This window comes from Sinocyclocheilus anshuiensis, unplaced genomic scaffold, assembly GCF_001515605.1.
Source record: "Sinocyclocheilus anshuiensis isolate Anshui unplaced genomic scaffold, SAMN03320099.WGS_v1.1 scaffold656, whole genome shotgun sequence".
Taxonomy (NCBI): domain Eukaryota; kingdom Metazoa; phylum Chordata; class Actinopteri; order Cypriniformes; family Cyprinidae; genus Sinocyclocheilus; species Sinocyclocheilus anshuiensis.
The window spans coordinates 1,605,554-1,633,006 of record NW_015555829.1 but is presented as its reverse complement, the minus strand read 5'-3'; the positions used below and the strand labels follow the sequence as shown (position 1 = coordinate 1,633,006).

Genomic DNA, 27,453 nt, shown 5'->3' with positions numbered 1-27,453 from the left:
GCGATTAATCGCATCCAAAATAAAAGTTTTTGTTTACATAATATATGTAGGTGTACTGTGTATATTTATCATGTATCTATAAATACACATACAATATATATTTTGAAAATATTTACATGTATATACATTTATATATTTATATTCTTATATTATATATAAATATATTTAATATATAAACATAACATATTTTTCTTAAATGTATACATGCATATGTTTGTATTTATATATACATAATAAATATACACAGTACACACTCATATATTATCTAAACAAAAACTTTTATTTTGGATGCGATTAATCGTTTGACAGCACTATTTATTTTATATTTGTTTGTTTGCATAACTGATATTATATTTGAATGAATGAATGATGCATTTATATAGTGCTTTATTTGGCATCACTGCTAAACGAGGTGAGTCTCTGTTGGTTTCATTAACTGTATTCAGTAACGAGAGCATTCAGTTTAATAAATTAAATTATGTATAATAAAAAATTCTGTTTTCCATGACTGTGGGAACCCTGTCTCTTTCATCTCTGCCATGACACTTTGCTTGTCAAAAACTTTTTACTTTGTCAATCTCTCTCTCCAGGATAAGTTATGTCTGCCACATCATATTCTGGAGGAGAAGGGCCTGATCAAAGTTGGCATCACTGTGCAAGCTTTGCTAGATGAGACTTCGGTCAACGAAACACTCATCACATGAGTCACACAAACACAAGCAAGTCTCACTGACACACACTAATTCCTGTGGATGGACATGCACCTTGTGCTGCAGCAGTTGACCTCCACCACCAGACGATCTGTGAGAAATTCCCTGGACGGTGTCCACTTATTTCTATTAGAACAGGTGATCCTCAGCTTGCAGGTATATGCTCATGTTTTCCTCACTCTCTTTACTTTATTATTTAGTACTGTTATCTGATCACTGTTGCCCAGGCCATAGTCGTGTAAGCGAAATCAGCTCAAAACTAGCTCGAGATATGAAATTCCTTTATTTAATATACATTTATTTATTAAACAGTTAGTTGAGGGATATACATAATTGTGCACAATTCCTGATGGATCTACCTATGTTTAGATTATATGATATTTGTGTTGGGCCTTTAGTGATCTAGATTTAAAACACCCGTCCTCCCAGAGTCCTTCAATAACCACATTTTAACTTGTTTTTGGGAGACGTTGATGTTTTGTCTCGGGAGGTGTGGCCTCACTATAGTTTCCTACAGTCTCTGCTCTGCTTACCTGTCAGTCAGGTGTGATTTCACTAAAAGAGTATGTTTGAGTGTGTGGACAGTAGAAAACATACTTGACGTTTGTTTTCATTTGTGTATGTGTAATCGATATCTTGAGGAGAGTATTTCTTTTGGGAGAGTGAGAGAACGAGAGCACATGTTGGCACTTTTTGTATGTAAGTTTGTGTATCAAAGAACATTTTTTCTCTATTATTTTACGTGTGCATATTTGCTTATGGAAAGTCTGATGTCCAAAGCTTCAGCTCCTCACAGATTCAGCCATGAAACAGACCAAAACATCTGAAGCTGGAGATTATTTGACAGTTGCCAAAATTATTTTCTTATATCAAACTGATTTACAAACATAATCATTTTATACAGTTTTTTAAATGATTTAAATGTATTCTTAAAAGAAGAGTTTTGTATTTGTAGAAGGATTTGTAATGTGATATTGGTGTGTGAATGTGTAAAATGTACAGAACGTTTATATTTGATGTTGATGTTGTTTATTTTACGTAAAGCACAATTTATTAATGTGAATTGACGGGAAAAAAACAACTATTATCTTCTAGGTTATTATATGAAAGCAGTTATAACACTTCCATATGTCATTTCAGAGAGACTGTTAGCTGTAATTATTTATTCATGACAATAATGTAAATGCATTCAGTACAAATATATTTACAAGGATTACCTCTGTACTGTAATTGCCAAAAAATATATATTATCTGCTCTTAAAACATTATTATACTGTAGCAAATATTAGGGACAAAAATCTGGCCAGAAGCTTTTAAGTTTGAACACCAAAAACATGGTGCATCATGGGTTAAAATGCTATCCTAATCATATTCATACTACTTCCTAGATTTTTTACACCATAAACCTGTCATAATTTGATTAAAACAAATGGGGGGAAAATGAAAGTGTGGATTAGAAAGTGTAATTTTAGAGACATTTGAACAGATAGCACTTAGATTTTGGTCTTTGGTGGTAGCTTTACATGGTATTTTACAAGCCTTTAATGTTGCATTTCTTTAAAAATTCATGCATAGTTTAGACCAGGGCTGTCCAAACTCGGTTCTGGAGGACTGGTGTCCTGCAGAGTTTAGCTCCAACCTAATTAAACACACCTGAACCAGCTAATCAAGCTCTTACTAGGCATCGAAACTTCCAGTCAGGTGTGTTGAGGCAAGTTGGAGCTAAACTCTGCAGGACACCGGCCCTCCAAGACCGAGTTTGGACAGCTCTGGTTTAGACAGTAGTCGCTTCCTATAAATTCACTGCTGTATCTTTTAAGAAATTCTGTTCTTAGGGTTGTCCTCAGACATTAAAGGGGTCATCGGATGCAAAATTCACTTTTGTTGTTGTTTGAACATAAATGTGTGTTGGAAGTGTGTGTACACATCCACCCTATAATGATAAAAATCCACCCAGTGTTTTTTTTTTTAAATCCCTATCTTAAAATCCCCTTTCTCAAATCAGGCCGTTCTGAGATTACTGTCAGAATGACATAGTTCTGCACAGGCCCCTCCCGCGATAGTTGATTGAAAAGGCCGTCTTACCTTAGACCCGCCCTGAGTGAGCTGTGGGCTGTCCGCCATTCCGTCGACTCCAGTGCAGGGGAAGACAAGAATGTCTCCGATTAAAGGGGTCATATGATGCTTTTTGTTTTTGAAAGGAATGCGCTGATCCCCGATCTGCCTAAATGCGTTTAAGTTCGCGCGAATCATTCATGAGCCAGCTTCATCTACAGAAGTGAGTATAAGGTTGTTTTTTTTTATGAATCTTTGCAAATCGCCTTTCCTAATATGTGCTAGTTTCGCGGCTGAAGTTCACAGTCTGCTCGTCACCCCACGGAAGAGAGGGGCGGGGTCAGCAGAGCTCATTAGCATTTAAAGTAACATGGACTAGAACGGAGTGCTGAAAACAGCTGATTTTGACAGTGTAAAAAGGGTGTTTTTTACACTACCATTGAGAAATTTTAACCAAAGTATGTTATAGACTTTAAGACCCTAAGGTATCATATCAACTTGTGGAAAATGGGCATCCGATGACCCCTTTAAAAACACTGATTTGAGGTTTATTGTTTATATTCATTCAAGTACAGTATCAAAATGTCTGCTACAGTGTGGGCAAGTTGTGCATCATTACTGTACTGTCAACATTCCCCACCACTTCACACATACTAGATAGAGGTTTAAATGCAGATTTGATTTTGAAATGAGTTTTTTGCACTTTACGTATTTGGGACTGTCTTTTTTGGTAACTGGCAAATAGTATTATGCATGGTATTATATTACAGTATTTGGGGAAAATATCAGCTGATCAGATCACTAATGTGTTTGATACATCACTTTAAAATGGGATAGAAATCTTTAACTGCTGAATGTCATGAGGCTATTTTGTCTACTTTGATGTATAAGGAGAAAAGGCTTGTACTAAACATTTTTGTACTTTAATTTTATAAATAAGAATTATTTTTCCATGTCTTTTCAGTGTTTGGGATTTTACACCTTTGTAATCCTGTGAACTTTAAATGCATGTACAGTAATGTTTTTGGGGAAAAGCATGCATGTCACCACCTTTTGCCTTAACCTCTGCAAATAAGGTTTATTTTTACCAACTTCTACCAGTAAATACTTTCACCTTCAAAGACTAGTTTGTTTCTTAAACATTTAAGGTATTGTAGACATGACAATAATGGTGATATTATTTTCCAAACTACAATGATCCAATGTCTGAACCATTTAGCCTGCTTTATTTAATGTGAAACGAGGGCTTGTTAATAGCATGCTGAGTAATTGTCGGCAAAGGAGTCGTTCACAAAATGAATTTACACAAATCCAGAAGGGACTTTGATCATTCACTGCAGAACAACAAATACAAAATCACAACCAAATGCCTTTATTTACAGAAATGTAATGTCTACAGCTAAACATCACCCTATTAATTTTTCCGAAATTAAAGAAAATTGAAGAAAATACAGAGTTGGACTGCAGTTTGAGGGATAGTGAACCAGTCAAGACATGGGTCCGATGTCATTTCCAGCTGTGTAGATACTGTAGGTGTTTTTATGATCTGAAAGGCACAAGGGATGGTTGCCATACTCATGACGCACAGTTTCAGGCATTCAGATATTTGGCATGGTGCTTGATGTGGTCGTTGATGAAGGAGAAGATGAAATAGTAGCTGTGATCATAACCCTGTTAGACCAAATGAAACAAAAAGACTGAATCAAAGAGTGCTGATTTTGTCTTAAAATATATACTCACCATTATAAAGGGTTAAACATTTATATGTACTCACGAGTCCTGAATTGGTTGTAGTTAGATTTGTTGCATTAATGGAAAATCTATTTAAAATATTCAATTTAAGTCAATGCATTAAATATTCAGAATACTCAAGTCAATGTATTTAAATCCAAAGGCCTGTCCAGGCATCAGTCTGAGACCACAAGTGAAAATGCTTCCATTTCTTTACCATTTAATACAGAAATATTCAATAGAAATATTCAGCATAATCATTTTTGTGAAAAAAAAAAATTATTCTATCAGCACAAAACATCAAGGTACTGTTTAATCAACTAGACTTCCCTACATGTAGTTCCTTTTCTTGGTTCAGTACTGACCTGCTGAAGGCGGAAAACAACAGGAATTTTCTTCTTGGAACAGGCAGCGATCAGATTGTCAGGAAGCAGCTGACTGGCAGATAAGAACTGGTCATCACGGCCTTGATCAATCAGAATATCAAGCTCAGGCCCGGAATATGATTCAGCCAATACAGTAGCATCATACGACTGTGGAGATGACAGGAAGACAGTTAAGATAAAGCGATTCCTGCTGTTGGACAATGTGGTGTGCTAAGGTTTAAAAAAAAAAAAAAGTTAAATCTATGATTAAGAAACAAGATATTACACACTGCTATATACACTTTAACAGTTCGGGGTCGGTAAGATTTTTTAATGTTTTTGAAAGAAGTCTCTTTTGCTCACTAAGACTGCAGTTATTTAATCAAAACACAGTAAAACAGTAATATTGTGAGATATTTTAAAAAATGTAACTGCTTTCTATTTGAATACATTTTAAAATGTTATTTATTGTTGTAATGGCAAAACTGAATTTTCAGCATCATTACTCCAGTCTTCAGTGTAACACGATCCTTCAGAAATCATTCTAATATACTGATTTGCTCAAAAAATATTTCTTATTATCAATGCTGAAAACAGTTGAGATGCTTAATATTTTTTGTGGAAACCATAATACTTTTTTTTCCAGAATCTTTGATCAACAAAGTCCAAAAGAACAACATTTATTTGAAAGAGAAAAATTTTTGTAACATTAAATATTTTTTTAACTTTACGGTCACTTTTGATGAATTTAATGCATCCTTGATGAATAAAAGTATTAATTTCTTTCAAAACAAAAAATAACCGTTCATAAATGACCAGAAATTTACGAACGGTATAAACCATCTCTCACCTCCCAGGTGGACTTGTCAGGTCCAAGATAGCCAGAAAAAGCTTTCTGTCCCCATGCACATTGTATAGGGTTACAGATGGGTGCAAACGCTGACACTGACTGAAACAGGCACATGTAAAAAAAAAAAAAAAAAAAAAATTCAGACTGAATATTTAAATATCAAACAACTAAATGAACTAAATGAAGAAGCAGTATATGTAATGTCAAAAGTGCCATGCCTTATATTTCCCAGGATTCTTAAGTGCACAAATGAGAGCACCGTGGCCCCCCATGGAGTGACCAGAGATGGACATCTTCTCCGGATCAGCAGGGAAGTTAGAATTAATCAGCCGTGGGAGCTGGGAACAAGAGAAAGGTGATGAAGCCATTGAGTGCAAAAGCCAATGTTTAATATTCAACTGTAAAAGTCTTCATTTAAGTGCTTATTAGAGTTTCACTTTGTTATCCTAGTGACTAACTAGGCTTTGGAACATATAAAGTACACACACCTCTTCGGTGACATACGAGTACATGCGGTAGTTGGTCTTCCAGGGCTCCTGGGTGGCATTGACGTAGAATCCTGCACCTGTCCCAAAGTCCCAGCTCTCATCCTCTCCTTCAATGTTACAGCCACCTGACCAGAGCAGAATCATCATTTTATGAGAATGTGTTAAGTGTTAATGAGGCTATATTAGCATTGGTTGGCTCAAATATTTCTGATTACGAAATAACAATAGCCAGTGGTTTATCACTTTCTTATCTCAACAGTACAGACTTATATAATATAATCATAATTTACATTTGATTTATGCATTAATTGGCATTTTTCCAAGCAGTTGAATGACTTGAAACTCTAGCCCCTGACCTAAACTGGGAAGTCACAGTGCTTTTTGATCCTCAGGGGAAACGTATTTGTTTATCTATATGTTGCAGTAATGCATTGACCTCCCAAGGGACCTCAGTTTCCATAATTATTATATTTTGGCCCATGAATCTCAAGGATTAGGCTGAGCAGAAGCCAGTTATAGAGCGTAATCCCTTCAGAGATGCACCAGCAAGACTGTAAACTGAAAATGTTCAGATGTTTACGTGGACTGGTGTCTGGAGCTACAATGATGATCCCATGTTCAGAAGCCGCCTGCTGGCTCCCTGCCTTAGTGATGAAGTTTTGCTCTGTGCATGTCAAACCTACAAAACACAGTGGATGGTTAAATACATTTTTTTAAGGACAATGCTGGCTGTGTATATAATGCATATTGTTGGCTTTTTGACAAATTGGCTTTCTTTCTCTGGATAAAAGTGTCAGTTAAATGCATAAATGTAAATAGACATAGACCACAACATTTGTCCAATTTATAACGAACTAAACTTCAGTATGCAGTATACAGATATAGTAGCTAGACTCATTCACTCAAACAGGCCTAGAGAAGAGAAACGAAATGAAGTCAAGCACCTGAAAGCCAATATAACACTGGGCATTTGGAGCTCTCAGCCTTGGGAGGAAGGTAAATGGCGAACTTCATTTTGCATTTTAATTCGGAGCTGGAAATAAGAGTTTATGTTAAGAGCAGTAAGGTGAACTTTTCATTCAGGCGTTTTAATGAAGCGCACAGTCTCTCACCTGTCATGCTCGAACACTTTCTGATATCCATCGCTGCACTTATTAGAAGAAACTTGCGTTAATGCCATTGCACTGTTTACTCTGCTGAGAAAAATCAAAGTTCGAGTTATGAAAGATATTTCATACATAATCACTCTGCACTCGCATGCAAACATATGCACGAACATCACTTCATGATGACATCCATGCATAAAGAGTGATCTTTTTAGTTCACGTTTCATGTTTCTGAACACCATTTGAGGCTTATTAAATAATTTTGTTAAACGATTCATATTTAACACTGGACTCATGGAGTCTGCGCATGCGCACTGCAGTTACTGGCCTGCCAAACTCACAGCACTGCTTGAAGGATCTGCAGAAAACGACCAAAAGAAGCGCCTCAGGACGTTTGAAATAATGCCAAAACTTGCGCTAAAGAAAGTTACGTTTTATTTGGCCCCCGTATAACACTTCTCATCATGCAAGATAATGGCCTGGATAGCCTATTATTTTGTAGCACTTACCGCTACAGCTAAACAATCCAGAGTTCAGTGTGACGTCAAGGTTAGCGTAAGACGTAAAGTCACGCCCCCTTACGTTTTTCTCGTATAGTCTGTGCTTCTACGTTTTGGCCAAAAAGGGGCGCTCGAGTGATATGTTTGTTTAATGTATTTTTTTTTTCAGTGTTTTGACTGAACATTGTGCGCCCGTATGAAATTACATTTCCAAACGTATATTTGCAGTTCATGAACTATATAACTGTGATCATGAAATTAGCCAGTTTGTTTTAATTAATTAATTAAATGTAAAGGTCAAATTTATTGGACAGTGATCCATAATTTATTGAAAAGTAACATATTTTACTCTCGAAATATATGACACTGGCCTTCGAGATGCATATAAACACCCTCTGACTATGTACTATTTTAAATCTGAGGATGATAGCTCTAAAACGCATCTCACATCTAAACATGCTTACTTCTCTACAAGTATAGGCTATATATAGTATTTAAAAACCAGTCTGTCATTTGAGTAGGATGTCTAATTGCACACAATTCAGTAAGTGAAAAGTGCATCTGCTAACGTTTTGAAGTGTGCAATCAGTGGACACTTCTTTATAAGTGCATCTAAGACTCGAAGTACATTACATCTGAAAAGTTGAAGAAAAAAAAGACAGAGAACAGTGAGCCAAGTGATCATTTTCAAGTGCTATTGGTAGAGAGAATGTTGTTCCTCAGGGTTACATTTTCTGTAATTATACAAACGCAAAAAAAATTGTAATTCTTGCAGCACATCTGCTCCTTAGATCACATAATTTAGTTGGAAATGGATATTAATAATAATTCTCTCTCTTCCTCAGGGTTACATTTTCTGTAATTATACAAACGCAAAAAAAATTGTAATTCTTGCAGCACATCTGCTCCTTAGATCACATAATTTAGTTGGAAATGGACATTAATAATAATTCTCTCTCTCTCTCTCTCTCTCTCTCTCTCTCTCTCTCTCTCTCTCTGTATGTACACTTGCCATTGAAAATGTATCTTACATGATTAAACATGTTTGTACTTTGTTAATTATGACATAATACAAGGATGAACTTTGTGAATGAGATTGTCAACAGGTCAAAACAAGCAGTCTTGGATATTTCTAATGATGTATAGTTAGTCAAGATTAAATTAGAAGTTGATGGTTATGTTGTACCCTGGCGCATACTAACGAGTCAATATTAAGAGTCAATATTACTCTTTCATTTATAGTGCAGGATGTGCAGCTGCAAATAATATATCAGTGCCCTGCCTAACAGTGTATTGCAGGTAACATTACATCAGTTACAATAACGCTTAGTTTTTTTGGCTCTACTAAAATCTTAATATGTCTTTCATATGACACCATTTAATTTCCCCATGAAATCCAATTATTTGTCATCAAATGCCCTAGCCGTATCGGCTCGTTTATCCTTATGGGCTGTTAATGAACTTTATTCTTTTGGTGTCCTTCACTTCAAACCGACTTCTGTTTCAGTCACCTTACGTACTGCCATCATTTATAAACCACTCCGTGTGATTCAGAACCTACTTCCAGTCCACTGCACTGCATGCTAAATGTGATCAGGATGAAATGACAAACTCCATGGAAACATGTCACGATGAGCATCCTTTCTAAAAACGAAATAAATAGTAATGACCACATACGGCAGAAAATACATTAGTGGCCCCTTGTTAAAGACGAATCGCAGGCTGTCCAGACAATTACCCGAGCATGGAACGGAATGCTTACTTAATTTAACTGCAAAAACACAGTGTACTGAAGAACAGAAAGAACACAATCAATCTCTCTCCATCAGCTATCTGTAAAGGCATTTTACCTTCAACATGTTTTATTGTTTCCCTAATAGAAGCCACAAAATATTTAAGAGAGAAGTATTTTGCCTTATATGATAGCAGCTAGAGTAATCATTTGATCAATTATAATTCTCCAGTGTTCTAATGTTTCCAAATATTCACTGTTGGGGGTGTGTGTAAGCTTGTTTCTGCTATGGGATAAAAAAAAATAAATGAAATAAAAGTAATTGAGACTTTTCATCCCACAATTCTGACTTTTTTTCTTGTAGTTCTGAGAATAAAAGTCTGAATTGTGAGTAAAAAAAAATCGCAATTAACTTTATTTTTTATTCTGTGGCGGAAACAAGCTTCCATACATCTGGTTCAGGTCTTTTGTATGAGCTTTGTTAAAGATTAAAACTGTTTTACTCAAGATGCCTTCAAAGGAACAACCAACGATGAGCAAAACGAATTTCCATCACATTTTTGGTCAAATTCCAAAAAGACAAAGTGCACTTCAAATACTCAAACGATTCACTTATTTAACCGCAAAAATGTAATTAATGCGCTTGACTGTCAAGCTTTCCTTAGACTCCAATGCTTAATAACAAAATAAGCTTCTAAAATTCATACACTAAAGAGTGGAGTACATAGTTCATAGTGTATAGTAAGTAATTTGGGACACAGTGGTACCACACTATAATACTCTTTATCTGGAGACTCTATAACACCCTTTAAGGGCCATTGTCTGTAGTAAAACTTGCATGTTGTTAATTAGGCTTCACACATGCAGCATCAGTCAAGAGCCACAGTCTTTGGTTTCTAAAGGAACTTAGTCTGTTGAATGACTCACACATAATATATGAACACCAAATCTGTCTAGCTGAAAGGGAACTTGATCACATGTCCACCGGAATGAATAATCACTAAGGTCTGAATGGCTTACTGATTTGAAAGGCTTAATAATAGGCTACTCTCAATGTTCACACGTTAGACAAAAGGCTAACCTCCAATATTAAGATGAAGTGCGCTGTATTCACCCTTTGATACAAAATTACTTTTTTTTTTTAACCAAGTGATTTGAACTCATTTGTTACAAATTTAGCATAAGTACATACCGATGAAGCATGAAAAGAGTGAGATTTACAGCCAAGGTGACACACACACTTGCAAACTGATTTGATTTACAGTTACACATCAAGACCAAGGCTTGTGATTTGTATAGAGTGCAAAAGAATATAGTCTAACCTTGTGATGGTTACGGTGGATGCCCTTGTCCTGCCTAACACTAAATCATGTCTGACCACTGATCTATAATAGAGATTATATATAGATCAGTGTGTCTGATGCTTTCTTTCACTGTTGTTAAATGGATCGTCTTCTCTTTTTTTTTTATTATTTTTATTTAATCATAATATTTTTATTGAACATTATTTATTTTTATTTATTTTATTGCATTTTACTTTTCATTAAAATTAGATTTTTTTAGAATTATTTTATTGAATTATATTTCAGATAGTTTATTGAATTCTGCAGATTTAGGATTTAGGATACACTTATACTGTGATAAATTAAATCATTTTGGCAGTTTTATTTATTTTTAATTGTATTTATTTTACTTATTGCTGCCATTTAAATCTGTAGTTAAGATTTAGGATTTATAACTAACTACACTCGTACTGTTACATCATTTTAGCAGATGTATTTATTTTTAGTTTTATTTCGTTTTATTGAATTTTTATTTTTTATAAAAGTATTTATTGCAATTCATTTTTAATAGAATTGTTATTTTTTATTTATAGATTATTTTATTGATTTTTTTATTGATTTTTAACACCACAGCATTTTTGACGTTTTTTTATTAATTTAAAATATAATTTATTATCCATTTTAGAACATTAATTTCAAATATATACACGTTTAAACTATCAATAAGATGTGAATTACCTGAAATAATACCACCATCCTCTCGTCTCTTGCCGAAACTGTGAAGATCAGAACCGGCAAGGGGCCTTTCCAATGATAAACCATTTCAATAGATTTATTTCACACTGAGCGATGGCCTGCACTCCAGCAATTTCCAAATGCTCTGTTTTTGAAACTGAAAGTGTGTTATTTTCTTGGCACTCTCAAAAGAAATATGAAGCAGAGCTGCATGCAGAAACTAGCCAACTGGCCTTGACTGCACATTAATCTTCCGCAGATCTTTGATTTTAAGAACACGCTCTAGAATTATGATGCTTTTATGGTGCGGTTTAGATTACATCTGTAAAAACCAATAAAGTACTTAGAAACTGTACCCTAGCAGAAAAAAAGCAGAAGGTCAGAAAAGCTGTGGAAACATTACCGCTGTGGGTACCTACATTCACCCTGAGAGAGTATATATCTCACACATGTCATGTGCTATGAAAAAATGAATTTACACAGTATGAGATACACATAATACATTTTTAAGTGTTCTTATGACATCTTTAAGTGGCAAGAACCGCTTTAGATCAGTCCTGTATCACAATAGCACAATAGCTTTAACATGTCTTCAGCTATTATAACCAACAGATTTATGTGCCTGCAGACCGTATTACTGTGTCACACGTGCTTATTTATGAAAAATAGACGTGCACTGATAGTCAATTAGCCAGCTGACTAGATAATCATCCCATCAGAGAGATTAAGCTATCATAACAGCTTAAAAAATCTACGTGGGTCAGGCATCCAGATGTGGCAAATGCTTCATCACCGCTGTGGTCAGTGAAAAGCTCAGCTGAGATGTACTGTCAGTTTCTGGCTGGATCAGAGGCATCCGAGATCATTTCATCTACTACCTGTCAGTCTAAAAGCAATTTAACACATGGTAAGAAAGGGAAAGGGTGGAGAAAAGGAAGGCATAGAAGACAAAAAAGAGGGAATTTGTTTGTATATGGTTATTTTGGAATTTTAATTGGAATAATCTTTTTCGCTTTTGTTCCTTGACTCAGTTCTGCCCTCTTTTAATGAGCTTCCCATGTATCACGGAGGTGATTTATTAATAAGGATTACAGGGCATGATGTGACATATGTAAATAATTTAGCATCAGCTCAAACAAGGGTTTAGGAGAACCCCAGAAAATACATGAAAGGAGTGTCGAACAGGGTTCATTCTTTACACGTGCCTCTTATGCCAGCTTTCTCTCTCTTTCTCTCTCCCTCTCTTTTTCACACGCTCTCATTTTTGAGCAGCTGTGACAGTTGGCATTTCATACTTAAAGTTCAAAGAACTTTGCATTGAGCCTGACTTTCCCATCTCTCTCTCTCTTTCTCTCTCTCACATATAACTCTACCCCTGGAGGATTGATACTCACACTTGTCTAGGTGGGCGTACTAGTTAGTTCTGGGTTAGATGAAGCCCTCCGGCATGAAGACTAAACTGTTTACAAAGCGTTCTTTAATTGATTTAAATCACTCTCTGTGTGTGTGTGTGTGTGTATGGAGAGTCCCCATAAACCATAAAAACAAACCTGTGTGTGTGTGTGTGTGTGTGTGTGTGTGTGTCTGTGTGATTCCATGTGTAGGTGTGTTTTGGTACGTGTGCATGTTTTTTTGGGTCAGTGAATGAAATGAAAAAAAAAAAAATCTTAAGGTTATTTAATTTGGAAGAAAATGCCACCCACACGTCTTCTGATTCCCAGCAGCCACGGCTGCACCTTGCTGATTAGGAATCGCGCAGGTGCCAGTCATATCATAAATGCCTTTTTGACACAACCCACACACAGATTAAGACACACTCCAGATGCACACAAACACTCAACTTGACATTATATATTTATATATACACCTATATGTGAGGTTGCATTGAGTGTTTGATATATATTTACATATATATTAATATGTAATATTAATATATATGGCTCTTCTGAGCCGTTTTAGGACAGTGGTTTTCAAACATGGAACCTCAGCAAATGTCCAATTATTAATTTAAAAATAATTAATTATTCAATAAAAAACAATTATTAAATATAAAAAAGTCTAACTTAATAAAAATGCTAAAACTCCAAAAAAGAACAAAAAAAAAAAGAGGGGAAAAAGGTAAACTGAAATCATAGTTTGTTCCTCTAAATAACTTATTTTTATTGAAAATAATGAATTCATACAAAATTAGGATCTTAAATATTATGGATTCAAAAAGTGAATCATGGTTAATTATTTTAATACATCAACACTCCAAGTTTCTGGTAATGAAAAAGCTTAAAAACAAGCAATGTTGTGATAATTATAGAAATGAGGTGGGCCCTCACATCAAATTCTTTTTTTTGAGAATGATTGATATATACTTTATACTTAACTAATAGTATAACTTATTTATTTCAAATTTTACTCAAGCATTATTAAATTAATATTTCTATGTTGCAGAAAGCTATCTACAATACTGAGCAAGTCAGTATTTAAGAAATTTTCCATGTATTTTTTATGTGCCATTTTTTTCCCTTACACAGTTTTCTCACGCAACTGCAAACCACATTTATGACCCTGCAGCTGATGGAACATGACTTTTTCTCACAACTGAGTGTTTTACAGTGTACAAAAACATTCATTCATATTCATGATTTCTTCTAGTGACTCAGGGAAGACCCGGCATAATGGAAATACTTTCTGTGTCCACTTCTGTCCGCTCAATGGAATGTCCAAAACCTAGTGTAGAACAGTAATGATAGAGTCTGTGCTCTTCACTTTGATGCTGTTGTGACGTTTAATGGAATCTCTGGCATATATTCAGCTCTTACTATTATGTTTTCAAAACCGTTATGTTGAAAGGACAGTACACTGTTTTACTCTATCTAGGCTAACCGGAAGGCTAATTTACAACGTGTTCTCTCAGGATTTTTCTATGGGGTTGTAGAATAGCATTTTTTTGTTTTCGAGTCATGTTTATCTACCATGGTTTTATGAAAATGTGAATTCCTGCATTTTAGGACTACAAAATGAACAGCTCCATTGTCCTCTGAAATTTTTTTGCCACATTCATTTAAAATGTAGCAATTCTTACACCTTGAGTTATTCGTGTGCAGTGTGGCTTAATGTAACTTCATGCTCTTCTTACTGTCATGGCCTCCCGTAACAGTGGTAAATTATGACCATTCTGGTCAAGTGGCGGACTTGATAAATACAGAGGCTGGCAGAAAACCCAAGAAAAACAATGTTCTCAGGAACATTGAGTTACAAATGTTTATCTAGAGCTCTAGCTGTCAGGCTGCTTAATATATCTTTGATATACTGGAATGAGGGTGGCTAAATACTGCACATATACACATACCTGGCATGATTATCCACTCAGAAAGATGAAACAGATGACTCATTGAATGTCTGCAAACAAGTTTATGACCGTCACTATGACAACAACAACAACACCACCGCTGACAATTCAGACACTGGAAATAGAATCAGAAAACAGATCAGAGGTTTTCACAAGTTACTGAGATCTGAACCTGTCGCTCTCTCGGCAGACCATAGAACGGTCCTGAGATCGCTCTCTATGTTGCCATGGAACCCTGAATCCAGAGGTACATTTTCAAAACCAAAAACTTACAGGTGTTCTTAAAAGCATGTTTTCAAAGAACTTCAAATCTGACAATGGTAAGTGTTGGGTTTGAATACTGCCACTATCTGAACAATATGTGCAACAAAATGTCTCAGAAATGGTTTTTGATAGGTCCAAATGACAAGGTGAAAAGTGGATACCTAGTTCCCTTTTAAAAAGAACATGTTAGACTTTTCATCCTGTGCCAGGCTGGTTTATGCTGGTTTCCTCTAGTTTGGGGCTGGTCCAGCTGGTAGACCAAAACAGCTATGATGTTTACCACCAGACAAATACTGGTCAAACAGCATGCTTTCTGATCTGGATTGTAGTCTTTTCAAAAGAGTTATTTGAGAAGGTTTCTATGAAAGCCCTTTTCCACCTCAGAGTAAAATAAGAAAGTAGTTGTGACTATTTCTCACAATGTGATTTTGCAACAACTGTGGAACTTATTCAGCAAGGTTTCCACAACAATATCATGCAGCAACTCTTTCAACATTGATAACAATAAAAATTATTTCTTGATCACCAAATCTGCATATTAGAACAATTTCTGAAGGATCATGTGACACTGAAGGCTAAAGTAATGGCTGCTGAAAGTTCAGCTCTGCCACCAGGAATAAATTACATTTTAAAATACATTACAATAGAAACAGTTACTTTAAACTAAAATAATATTTGATAATATTACTATTTTTACTGTATTTTTGATCAAATAAATGCAGCCTTGGTGATCATAAGATAATTATTTCAAAAACATTAAATATATTAGTCACCCCAACTGTAGTATATCTCATTATGTAGTTTTATGTTCGTTTATTTCTTATTTTAAACTTCATCTCACAATAACTACTTTTATTTATTTTTGGTTTTTTTTACTCTGAAGTGGAAACAGGCTTCTATAAGGTTATTTTAGTTCTTATCCATAAGAATAATAGGAATCATTGAAAAATGCCTCTTCTAATAATGAAATAAAAGTGGTCCTTATTCTTTGACCATAGACACTTCAATTTGTTTCATACTTTTAAAGGTAAAGTGCAGGTCCAAAAACCAAAATGGTATTTTGTCCTTCAAGAGAGCTTTTGAGTCTGGATTCATTGAATACAAATGTCTGCTAAAAGGATAAACCAGCAGCACAAACATCAGCTTATACAAATGAGGCTACAGCATCTCAATTGTTTGACGCAGTATAAAAACTCTAGTCAGATCACAACTTTTATCCACACTTGTTTTCAAAAATCAGACACTGTAAACAAAACACCGCTGATCTCCCATGAATTTAGACTTCACTCTCTGGCTTATAAAATGCTACATAAAAAACTAAAAGTCTTGACATGAAACCGAAACTCTGACTTAACACTTATATACAATTTTTATAACCAGAGAAGTTTTATCCCAGTGATTCAACTGACATTTATGGTCAGGACAAGTCCCGGTCAGACGAAGGTCTTTTGATGTATCAGTACCCTGTCATTACTGTGAAGCCGTTCATTCATAGATGCAGTTGGGCTTTGAATTCTAGTACTTTAGACCAATCGGAGCTGATTTCTGTAGAGGTAAGACGGAGAGAATGCCAAACATGAAACCCAGAAGGAAATCCAGGGTTACAGTACACTCTTAAAAATAAAGGTGCTTCATGATGCCATAGAAGAACCTTTTTTTTCTAAATGGTTCCATAAAGAACCTTTAACATCTGAAGAACCTTTCTGTCTCACAAAAGGTTCTTTGTGGCGAAAGAAGGTTCTTCCGATTATAAAAAGGTAAGAAAGAGATGGTTCTTTAAAGAACCTTTGACTGAATGGTTCTTTGTGAAACCAAAAATGGTTCTTCTATGGCATCGCTTGAAGAACCTTTTGAAGCACCTTTATTTTTAAGAGTGTAGGCATTTTGTGAGTTCGCCGAGTGAATTCACAAGCAGCTGACACTCTCATTTTTGCTGCTTTTGGACAGATGGTGGTTTTTATTGGGAAGGGGCAGAGAGAAATCCCCATTGCCTATTGATCCAGTGAGCGGCAGGTGTGTGGACTGATAGGCCAGTGGTGGAATGGTGTTGACCAGAATTAGTTGTAACGGTTTCTTCTCCTCATGAAACTGGCATCGGATGTATCTAGCGAAGGCAGAGCGGTAAGTCTTGTTGAAGAGAGTGTAAACCAGCGGGTTAACAGCGGAGGAAAGGTAACCGACCCACACAAACACATTCAACAGTCTGTTCATCACATCGGCGTCACATGCTGCCGGCTCGCAAACCACCGCTAAAACGTTGGTGATAAAAAATGGACACCACATGACCACGAACAGGAAGAAGACAATGCCCAGAACTTTGGAGGCTTTTTGCTCATTGCTGATGGACTGCACTGTGTGCCGTCCGAAAGGTGGCGTCACAACCCCCGATTCTGCCCCCGCCTCGCGGCTCAACGAGCGCCGCAAGAACAGTTTTTTCTCTGAGGGTGAGAGTGAGGGAAGGAAGTTGAGAGTGAATCCTGCGCTCCATTTGGGCCTGGGCACCAGTTGGTCAAGGCAGAGCGTGGCCTCACTCTGCAGAGCACTGATAGTCAGGAAGTAGGTCACCACCATAATGGTTAATGGCACAAAGAAGGCCACAAAGGACCCAACCAACACAAAAGAGTTGTCAGTCAATAGGCAGCTGCCATCCTTGAAAACTTTGGTGTGATCGCGCAGACCCAGCACTGGGATTGGCATGGAGATGCCTGCAGAAAGACAGGGGAAGAAAGTGCATTTGTAGTTTAGTTTAGTCTGCAGAAATTGTGACAGACCAAAAAACAAGGTGGCAAAGAAACCAAACAACAGGGAAGAAATGATGACAGTTGCTTATTTCACACAAAACACAAAAGCAGCAAAAGTTGTGTGACCTGCAGTTTGTCTATGACATATGCAGCTGTTCTATTTTTGTCCTCTTCACAGCCAATTGTACAAGCAGACATAAATAAATAATAGTTCATATAGTGCTATAACACATTAACATCCAATTCATTACTCTTTTTAATGGTGTTAATACAATCAGAAAACCGAACATAACTGTTTCATTCTGTTCTGTGATTTTTTTATCACTAAATGATGAAAAGGAAGACCCTCTTAATTGAGAATTTGTTCACAATCAAAATGAGGTTCACTGTGATTAATAATAATAATAATAATAATAAACCAATATTAAAATGTATTAACAGCCCTAATAAATAAATAATGCAGTTGTTTTAATAACATATAGTAATAAAGAGTACGGGTTTAGAATTTTGTTATATATAATATTGCTTGCATAGATAACATTTTAACATGCAATTCATCCATTTTTATTTTTAATGGCGGCAATGCATTTAGAAAATCTAACATTGTAGTTCTTTTATTTTGTTCTGTAATATTTTTATTAGTAAATTATGAAAATAGATTCTTTAATTTTTTTTTGTATAAATCAAACAAGAATGAAGTTTACCACAAAAAAATAGGATTTATTGTCATTGATCATCATCATCATCATCATCATCACCAATACTGTCATTTATTAACAGCCTAATAAATAATAGCATTGCTATAATAACGCTTTCATGGATGACATATCAACTTGCAGTTCATTTGCTTGTTTTTAATTCTGTTCATGTATTTTGAAATATTGGCATTTAATTCTATTCTGTGATTCTTTTCTTTTTTTCAGTAAATGATGGAAAAGTGTGGGTTGCATATCATTTTGAAGATAACAAGCCCTACAATTCATTTGGACTAGAAAAATTTGCTCATATAAAGGAGTATCATTAAACAGCTGAGTAACACTGATATCTAAGGAATGTATTAGTATATAAACCATCTCTTATCTCTAAGGAAGAACACACACACACACACACACACACACACACACACACGTTGGTATTGGTGGTTTACAGGGACTGTCCATAGGCGTAATAGTTTTTATACTGTACAAACTGTATTTTCTATCGTCCTACACCAAGCCTACACCTAAACCTACCCCTCAAAGGAAACTTTGTGCATTTTTAGATTGAAAAAAAAAACACCATTTAGTATGTTTTTTAAGCCTTTTGAATTACGGGGACACAGGTAGTGTCCTCATTAACCACCTTCATATTGTAATACCTGTGTCATACCCATGTCATTATACAAATGTGTGTCCTCATAAACCACCCAAACCAGTGCACACACACACACAGCTGTACACAAACATCATGATGTTCAACAGCACACATTCTGTCCTATCAACACATCTTGTTTCAATGATAATAATATTCTTCAAATAGCTCTTGGCTCGTAATCATGTGTAAACACTTTCCATTAATTGTTTCAAGCACTAATACATAATTTATTTACAAATCATTAAACTGTTTCAAACTGAGAGTGCAGGTGGCGTATATTTATTAAAAACATGCTGGGCGGCTCAATGGGAACCCTGTGATTGATGGATCTCTTGTTCAAGGACAGGTTCCCATTATTCTACTTACTTAGACACATTGCTTATGCTTAGGCAGCAAAAATATCCGTCTTTGTCACATGCCTTTGGGTTACTTCACAGTAATTGATGGGACTTTTTTTCTCTCCTTTCCTCTAACGGTTTAGAGGCGTAACCTCAATAACACAGCTATTTATGACCATTAGCATTCAGTTCAGCCTGTATAATGTTGTATATGATATACTTCTCATTTCTGCTAGCATCTTGCAATTGAAAAACTTGTATCGCTCAAGGACAAACATTTAGTGAAACTGCCATGGTGATAAAAGATCTCCATGGCAACAGTAAATCTCTGCAAATCGTGTCTGATCTCTGGGGTTTGTTGGGGGAAACCGAGCTGGTAAGGACCTGGGGGGATGAGGGGATGATGGCATTAGCTGTGCAATGATGGCATTGGCTGTGCATCTACGGATAACTGCAGGCCTTGGATGACTATGATAAGAACCGCAGTGTGTAAAAAAATGGGTGTCGCTGTGTGTCAAAATCTGAGAGGAAGATGGGGAGATTAAAAATATATATCGGTAAGGTTTCTCCTTCAAAACTAAGTTTAAAATGGGGTTACTTTATCTTGCTCACTATCAACCTCCTTTGGCATCAGAGTAAACAGAGTTTAAAGTTAGTAAAGCAGCATTATAATTTAAGTTGGTACGGTGCTTTGCTCAAATCCACTGACAGCTCTCAACCTCTAAGGGCTGCATCTTCACAATAGACTTATTCACAATCGTCTCAGTTATAGACATTGTGCTGTCTGACATTTAAGGCAAGACACCAGAGGTAAACGGTACAGATTTTGACAGATCTCATCATAATTCTCAGTCGATTAATCCCAGTACATTAAGACAACTGATTTGCATTACAAGTTTTCTGAAATGTTATTTTTAAAGATGTAGATAATGCATAATTTTATTAAATTAGCACTAATTTGCAAATATTTCCAAAACAGAAATCTGAACATTGGATTAAGCCAGGTTCAAAATATTTATTCTGTTAACATATTTGAGTTAAAGGTTTTTACAGAGGGAATCTTTTTGTCACTCTTTAAATGTGTATGTGTAAACAATGTGTATTTTGACTGCTTTCATTCCACCTTTCTGAAAGAAGACATGCTATGGAAGCATAACAGCCTAAAATCTCAAAATTGACCAGTGCTTGAAAAAAAACAAACAATGGTTTTGTCTGATGTGTCTTGCCTTAAAGCAGACTGAGAGCTGTTTAGCATCAAGAGGAAGGGGGACAGCGGATCTGTTTCGTTTGCATTACAAATACGTGGATAGATGGATGGATGCATTCTCTTATGCAGGAAAAAAAGAACAAATGAACCAGTACAAAAACTAATTCTGCATGTTTGTGCTATCTCAGTGCTAAGAGGCTTCTCAACTGATAATTACAAAACCACTTTTTTGTCTTAACAACCAGACTTGCTGTCTTTTCAAAAGCATCTGACTCATGCTCAAAAAGCCCTAATCTCTGAAATGTTAGCAGATCTACTTTGATCCCCAAACAACACATAATTGCCATCAGAAAGTCTTCTTCACTTTAAAGCAGCACTAGCTCTCAGCTCTTTGACCACTCTGAAGCTCACAGAGGCTTGAGACTAGTACTGGGAACTGAAGCTGTATCCAAAAGTGTACCCGCACAGTTTAACCACTTTATTAGTGCAGATATTTCCGTTCTATATCGGTCTCTGTTGACTTTAGTTTTATTGCTTTGCATTATAAATGTGTTTCATTAGACTGTTTTGTTTTTCTTTTTGCATTAATGTGATGTAAATGGCATTGTGGCATTCACTTTATTACATTTCCTGCTCATAATATCCATTTCTGTCTGTCCTGCATGCCGATCGTACAACAGGGCTACTCTGAAATATCAGTGATATTTCAATCAGAGCTTGGGCATTTCTTCAACTTTGGGCACAGCAGAGGTTGATTTTTATTAAAACTAACAGATTTCTTTTCTCTTCTTCTCGTTTATATGAAGGTCACACTGCAACTGTCTTGGAAACATTTTTCCATGCCTTCGTTATTTTTGCAACTTTTTTTTTTTTTTTTTACTTTAGAGGGTTATACTTTCAATAGTAAATAAAATGTAATTTTTATACAAATTATTTTTTTTCCTTTTATCAAAATTGAGTGTCTTGTTTACCAAAGCAACAAGACCGTTAGTGAAAAGCATGCTTGAGATTAAATGTGACATGATAAAGTAAATATCACAGAATATTCTTATTAAGAGTAATTTACAAGCAAGAAAAAAAAGTGTAAAAAATGTTATTTATGTGTATTTTACGATCCGTAAAATGCTAGCTATGAAATTAGTCTCAGAAAAATGGAGCCATTTTATTTCACAAATGTTTAAAATGTAATTTCCACCAGAGTATGCTATTAAACACACATGACTTGAGATGTGGTGGAAATAACACTGTGTGTGCTGGAAATATTCATGACTTCAGCATTCAATGACCCAGACCTGTAAAATTCATTACTTTTTAGCTTTCCATTATGCTATTTTTTCTCTTCTCAATGATTTCTTCCTTGTGGTGCTCCATTGACATGATCAGCAGGATACTGATGAAGCTGCAGTCACTACTGCAGGTCTCATTGTTGCCTTTCAGCTCCAATCTATAATATAACTGAATATTGCTGCAATTTTACTTCTCATTTACTGATACCCAACTCTCTCCCCCACTCATGTGTTCAATAGCCTATCGCCTTTCCTCTGGTGAATGACAAAAGGCATGGAGGTTTATTAGCCACTGATTTCTCTAGTCCCAAAAGCGCTTTGAGTACACATAAACATAAAGGTTTAAAGGGGTGGTTCACTGGGCTTTTTCTAGGCTTGATTGTGTTTATGGGGTGCAGTCTAACATGTGTTGCTTCGTTTAAAAAAAAAACACATTATTTTTCACATAATTTACCTTTATTCCACACAGCTCTGTCCCTTCTCTGAGAAACGGGCTGATCTTTTCCTGTTTTTATGAAGCCCCGCCCTCAGAAATAGGCGATGTGCTCTGATTGGTTAGCTAGCCCAGTGTGTTGTGATTGGCTAAACCGGCGAGGAACAGTATTGAGAACCGCTGCTTTTGAACATTGATTTTGAAACCTGTGAATCCATTAGAAGTCCGTTAGTCCATTAGTTAATCCGTTAGAAGACAGAATTGCGATTCATATATGAACAGATTTTTACATGCACCTCTAGTTTTCTCTTCCTCTTCTCTAAAGCAGCGCAGGCCTCGCCCCCTTTACTGCCTTTTCACGAGGGCGGGGTTTATCTGGGTTTGTGATGTCACGAACCCGGGAAGTAACTTGTTGTAGTCCCTACCAGCCGTTTTTGTAGGCATTAAACTGCCAGAATTTTAAAAGACGATATCGCCATTTGCATTGAACTTTCAGCTTCGTAACTTTGCAGATATTGTTTATGCTCAAACAGCAACATTACACACTAACTAACATTAAAAAAGTGAAATCGCAATGAACCACCCCTTTAAAGACCCTCTTTGGAACGCTCTTCATATTAAATGGCCAAGGTCATATTAAAACCAATAAGGAATATTTTCTAGGATTTTCTGAAAGCAGAGTCAGTGGTTAATACTGTTATCATGTATATACATTAGATCAGAGTCATGACTCATCAAGACAGAATGACATCCTGTTCACAACAGTCTCAAAATAATGGCTTCACATCACCCTACAGCACAGTGTCATGCCCGCATGTTGATGGCATCAGGTGTACCTGCTGAAATGGTCCAGACGGCCGTGATCTTGGCCCGGGCACGGGAGCGTGAGTTTGACCGATTGTGTCGGATGGGGTTATGGATGGCCACATAACGGTCCAGGGAGATAGCGCACAGATGCATGATGGAGGCGGTGGAAAAGAGAACATCCAAATAGATCCACATGGGACACAGTGATGCAGGGAGGGGCCAGGAGTAACCTGAAGAAGAGACAGACATTCAGAGAATCAGGCCCAAGGAATAAAACTGACAACAAAAGGCTTTGAAATATTGACTTTCCTGTTACATGCTAATGGACCCTGTGAGATAATCAGTGAGTATAAAAATGGTTATTGTATGGCATTGTTGTGGAAACCACTTTTATTTTAAAAGTGTAGTACTCTTTCTATGCATCCATCATACCTGTCAACACTCTTGTTTTTTTGCCGGGAGTCTCCCATATTTCACATCCATCTCCTACCCCCATCCCGTTTTGTGATTTCTTTCCCCTGTAAACTCCCATAATTTGTATGGCCCAAACCTTGTTATATGAATAATCCCATCAATATATTTTTCCAAGGATGTCCAGTTGCCAGATTTTGTATGAAACTCATCTTACTTACACAATCGACACATCATACAAATTTCAATCCATTTGGGATCTCAACCTGGCAACCTACAACCCAGTTGCGCTGTTGATATCTGCGCAGGTAGTAGACACGGGAAGTTGATTCAAGCATCACTGGTAGAAATGGGAGAAGACTCAGGTGGTGCAAAATAGGATATACATGTAAATTTAACAACAGCTGGATGGAAGAATTTAATTTCATATCTCAAAGCCATATCGACAATGCCTACGCCTTCTGCAAAGTGTGTCGCAATGATTTTAATATCGGACACAGTGCGAAAAATACTCAGCGAGTAATGTGATATAAGTGAGCAGTGTAATACAAATGAGCTGTGTAATATAAGTGAGTAATGTTGTAAATGAGCAGTGCAATATAAGTGAGTTGTGTAAATAGTGATTTATGGGACTTCAATTATTTCTTATTAAACTGAAATTGAAGTAAAAAGTTTTTTGGAAAACCACATCCTGGCTTCAGTCTTCATTTTCTGCTGAATTGTGTTAACACGCATATAGAAACATAAGGAGAGCAAGAGATTGATTGTTAGAGTCAGTTTATTTTTAATTAATACTATAGTAGTTCCGTTTCCTTTACATCTTTAACTAGCCGTTAATTTATCAATTGAATGGGTGACCTATCCTCATGAATCATGCAAACATTTGCCCCCCCTGAGAGAATTGCAGGAGCCGCCACTGCTCAGCACATTAAATTTAATGTTTAACAGTGTTTCTGTTTATGTAATAAAATTGGCAAAAGTCAGCGCATGTCGCTAAAAATTCTGCATGCTCTGCGTTTGTCTGTGAATGAATGGCGTAGTTTCGTCTGATTCACAAACTCAAACACATATGACGCTCACTGTTTTCAATGTCTTCGCCTCAATTTATGAGGACATGAACACATTAACTTCATCTCCAGAGCTGTAAGTATACAGACATTTCCTTCAACTCTAAAACGGAAATCTTCTTCATTAACGGACAATCCGTTAAGCAGAAATTACTACAAAATTATAGCATATCCTTATAGCGAATAAATCCAGCACAAATTGAACATGGTTTATTTTTACCTCATTTGAACATTTAGAAGTGCACTGAATGGCTTTTACTTGCCTTAAAAAGGTTAAGATTATATGACATCAATTAATTTAACAATGTGCAAAGCACCATTAAAAAGTGCTTGTACTATGGAATACTTTTTAGCTTTAATCAGCAACAGACAGAATTTGAAAAAAGTAAACATGAGCGGGTACACGTACAATATTGGAGTTGCACCAAATAGTGATTCAAAACATTTTCAAATACATGGCAAAAAAAAAGAATACAAGGCAGGGCTGTCATTAATAACAACTGCTATAGACTTACAGTCAATAGTCAAATGAAATGTTCCAGTGATGATGCCATTTTCCTATAAGAGAACACAATATTCTTTAAAGGGAAAGTTCACCAAAAAAAGTTAATTCTGTCATCAGTTACTCACCTTCATACCGTTCCAAACCCATAAGATTTTTATTCATCTTTGGAACACAAATGAAGATTATTTTTAATGAAATCTAAGTGCTTTCTGTTCCTCCATTGACAGCCTACTCAACTACCACTTTCAGGGTCCAGAAAGGAATAAAGACATCATTAAAGTATGTGACTCCAGTGTCTTAACAGCAATTTTACGAAGTGACACAAATGTTTTGTTGAAAAAAAAACAAAACAAATCAAAACATAACCAAAAAAACATATTTTTTCCATAATATATACATCTCAGACATATGTTCACGAGTGAACCGCAATGCATACTACATGTTGTGTTGACATGAGAGCAGACGTTCTCACGATACAACCCATCCTGGAAGCACTGCACTGTTTACAAGCAGAGGGAAAGGGACACCATCTGCAAGCTTCATGTATTATATTTAAGTCTTGGTTTATTTATTTATTTATTTATTTATTTTTAATGGTGCTCACAATGGTGTTTTAAAAAAAAAAGGTGTCAAAACAACAGGCAAGCATTGTGGTGCTCTCGTGAAAACGTGTAGGAGATCTATGCTGAAGAATTTTGTGATAAAGACTTTTTTTCTTTTTTTGCACAAAAAGGACTTATGTTGCTTCTTAAAATTTATGTTAAGCCACTGGATTCACATACTTTAATGATGTCTCTATACCTTTCTGAATCTTGAAAGTGGTAGTTGCATAGGCTGTCTATTGTATACTAAAATATAATTCTCAAAGTAATGATAATAATACACTCTAAAAAATGCTGGGTTGTTTCAACCCAACTTTGGGTCAAATATGGACTAACCCAACTTTTGGGTTAAAATTTTAATGTAAAAATTGAACCCAACGGTTGGGTTAGTCCATATTTTACCCAATGTTGGGTTGAAACAGCCCAGCATTTTTTAGAGTGTATTATTGTATACTAAAATAAAATTCTCAAAGTAATAATAATAATAATAATAGTATTTTTAAGGAATATCATACAAACATTTTAAAATAAGTATCAAACTGTTCTTTTACTAATTAATTTTATTAGACACCATTTTAAATCAATTTTTATTGAATCATAAATCACAGAATTCAGAAAAAAATAAAATGGAAAAAAGGAATTTACGTGAAAATAAAATGAATTTTATGGGGCCCACTCTGTGGAATTTAATTGGGAACAAACAACGTTATGGTTACATTTATACTCAAGGTCTAACAAACATGAGGAAAGTATTTTATTCCCCATTAATGGTAAATGAATATGGCAATAAATATCAATATCACATGATATGGAAAAAATATTGTGATAATATTTTTGGCCATGTCACCCAGCCCTACCATTCACCCATCCACCCATCCACCCATCTATCTATCTATCTATCTATCTATATATCTATCTATCTATCAGCTTGTCTATCTATCCTGTATATATACCCATATATCCATACCCTATCCGTCTGTATACCCACAGTGTCAGCCTGTCTATCTATCCAGCCAGCCAGCCAGCCATCAAGCACACTGAAGCCACTGGTGAGGAGTTAGTTCAGTTTTGTGAGTGCAATAGCGTTAACTCACTCTGCTCTGGGCAGTCAGGCAGAAAATGACCATCCACCAAAGACTCATCAGTGAAACTGTAAATTTCAGTCTTAACAATTCCTGCCACTTTGTACAGAACACACACAGACACAAACACTGAATTAATAATACATTTACAGCAATTTGCAATTACTGTCAGGTACTTTCTTATGAAAGATTGAAATGACAAAAGATTGAAATGACAAAAGATTGAAATTAAGCACAAAGGCTAAGCCAAAAGAGCCAACACAAATGAAGTGCCACAAATAAAATAGTCTTTCAAGGGAAGAGGAAATGAGGTAGAAAAATATAGAAAAAGAAATTGCTGAGAGGATAACAGGAGGATGTTTTAGAAACATCATTCCTCATCGGAATTCACTCAGGTTTGTTATTGGATTGTTACGTCAGCCAGGGCCGTCGCAAGGGGGGTGCGAGGCCCTCAGCAAT

At 35.9% G+C, this 27,453-nt stretch overlaps 2 protein-coding genes across 7 annotated transcripts in view; both read right to left on the bottom strand.

Moving 5' to 3' along the window:
- Positions 1–4,104: 4,104 nt before the first annotated feature.
- Positions 4,105–7,887, bottom strand: LOC107675365 (S-formylglutathione hydrolase-like). Of its 6 annotated transcripts, none has more exons than XM_016469675.1 (10): positions 7,815–7,879; positions 7,647–7,663; positions 7,312–7,392; positions 7,144–7,232; positions 6,780–6,878; positions 6,200–6,324; positions 5,930–6,049; positions 5,712–5,810; positions 4,862–5,029; positions 4,105–4,436 (listed from the first exon to the last, which is right to left on the bottom strand). In XM_016469675.1, exons 3-10 carry the CDS (start codon positions 7,377–7,379, stop codon positions 4,356–4,358), a joined length of 849 nt encoding a protein of 282 aa, XP_016325161.1. In that variant the 5' UTR covers positions 7,380–7,392; positions 7,647–7,663; positions 7,815–7,879; the 3' UTR covers positions 4,105–4,355. The 6 variants fall into 6 exon arrangements, with proteins under 6 accessions (XP_016325161.1, XP_016325160.1, XP_016325159.1 ...); XM_016469674.1 differs by having other exon boundaries at positions 7,634–7,663; positions 7,815–7,858; XM_016469673.1 differs by lacking the exon at positions 7,647–7,663 and having other exon boundaries at positions 7,815–7,887.
- Positions 7,888–17,067: 9,180 nt separating this feature from the next.
- Positions 17,068–27,453, bottom strand: part of LOC107675342 (5-hydroxytryptamine receptor 2A-like) — a 23,647-nt gene continuing 13,261 nt past the window's right edge. The window contains exons 2-3 of the mRNA XM_016469636.1: positions 23,357–23,557; positions 17,068–17,867 (exon numbers count right to left, since the gene is read on the bottom strand). Of these exons, the coding sequence (XP_016325122.1) occupies positions 17,068–17,867; positions 23,357–23,557 (1,001 nt within the window). The remainder of the gene's footprint in view (positions 17,868–23,356; positions 23,558–27,453) is intronic.

Coding starts and splice junctions, on each gene's coding strand:
- LOC107675365 (XM_016469672.1), bottom strand. CDS start 7,771: ATGATGAGAAGTGTTATACGGGGGCCAAATAAAAC. Junction 6,325..6,779: donor AGCTCCAGACACCAGTCCAC/GTAAACATCTGA, acceptor TGCTCTGGTCAG/GTGGCTGTAACATTGAAGGA. Junction 5,030..5,711: donor CTGACAAGTCCACCTGGGAG/GTGAGAGATGGT, acceptor TCATCTCCACAG/TCGTATGATGCTACTGTATT.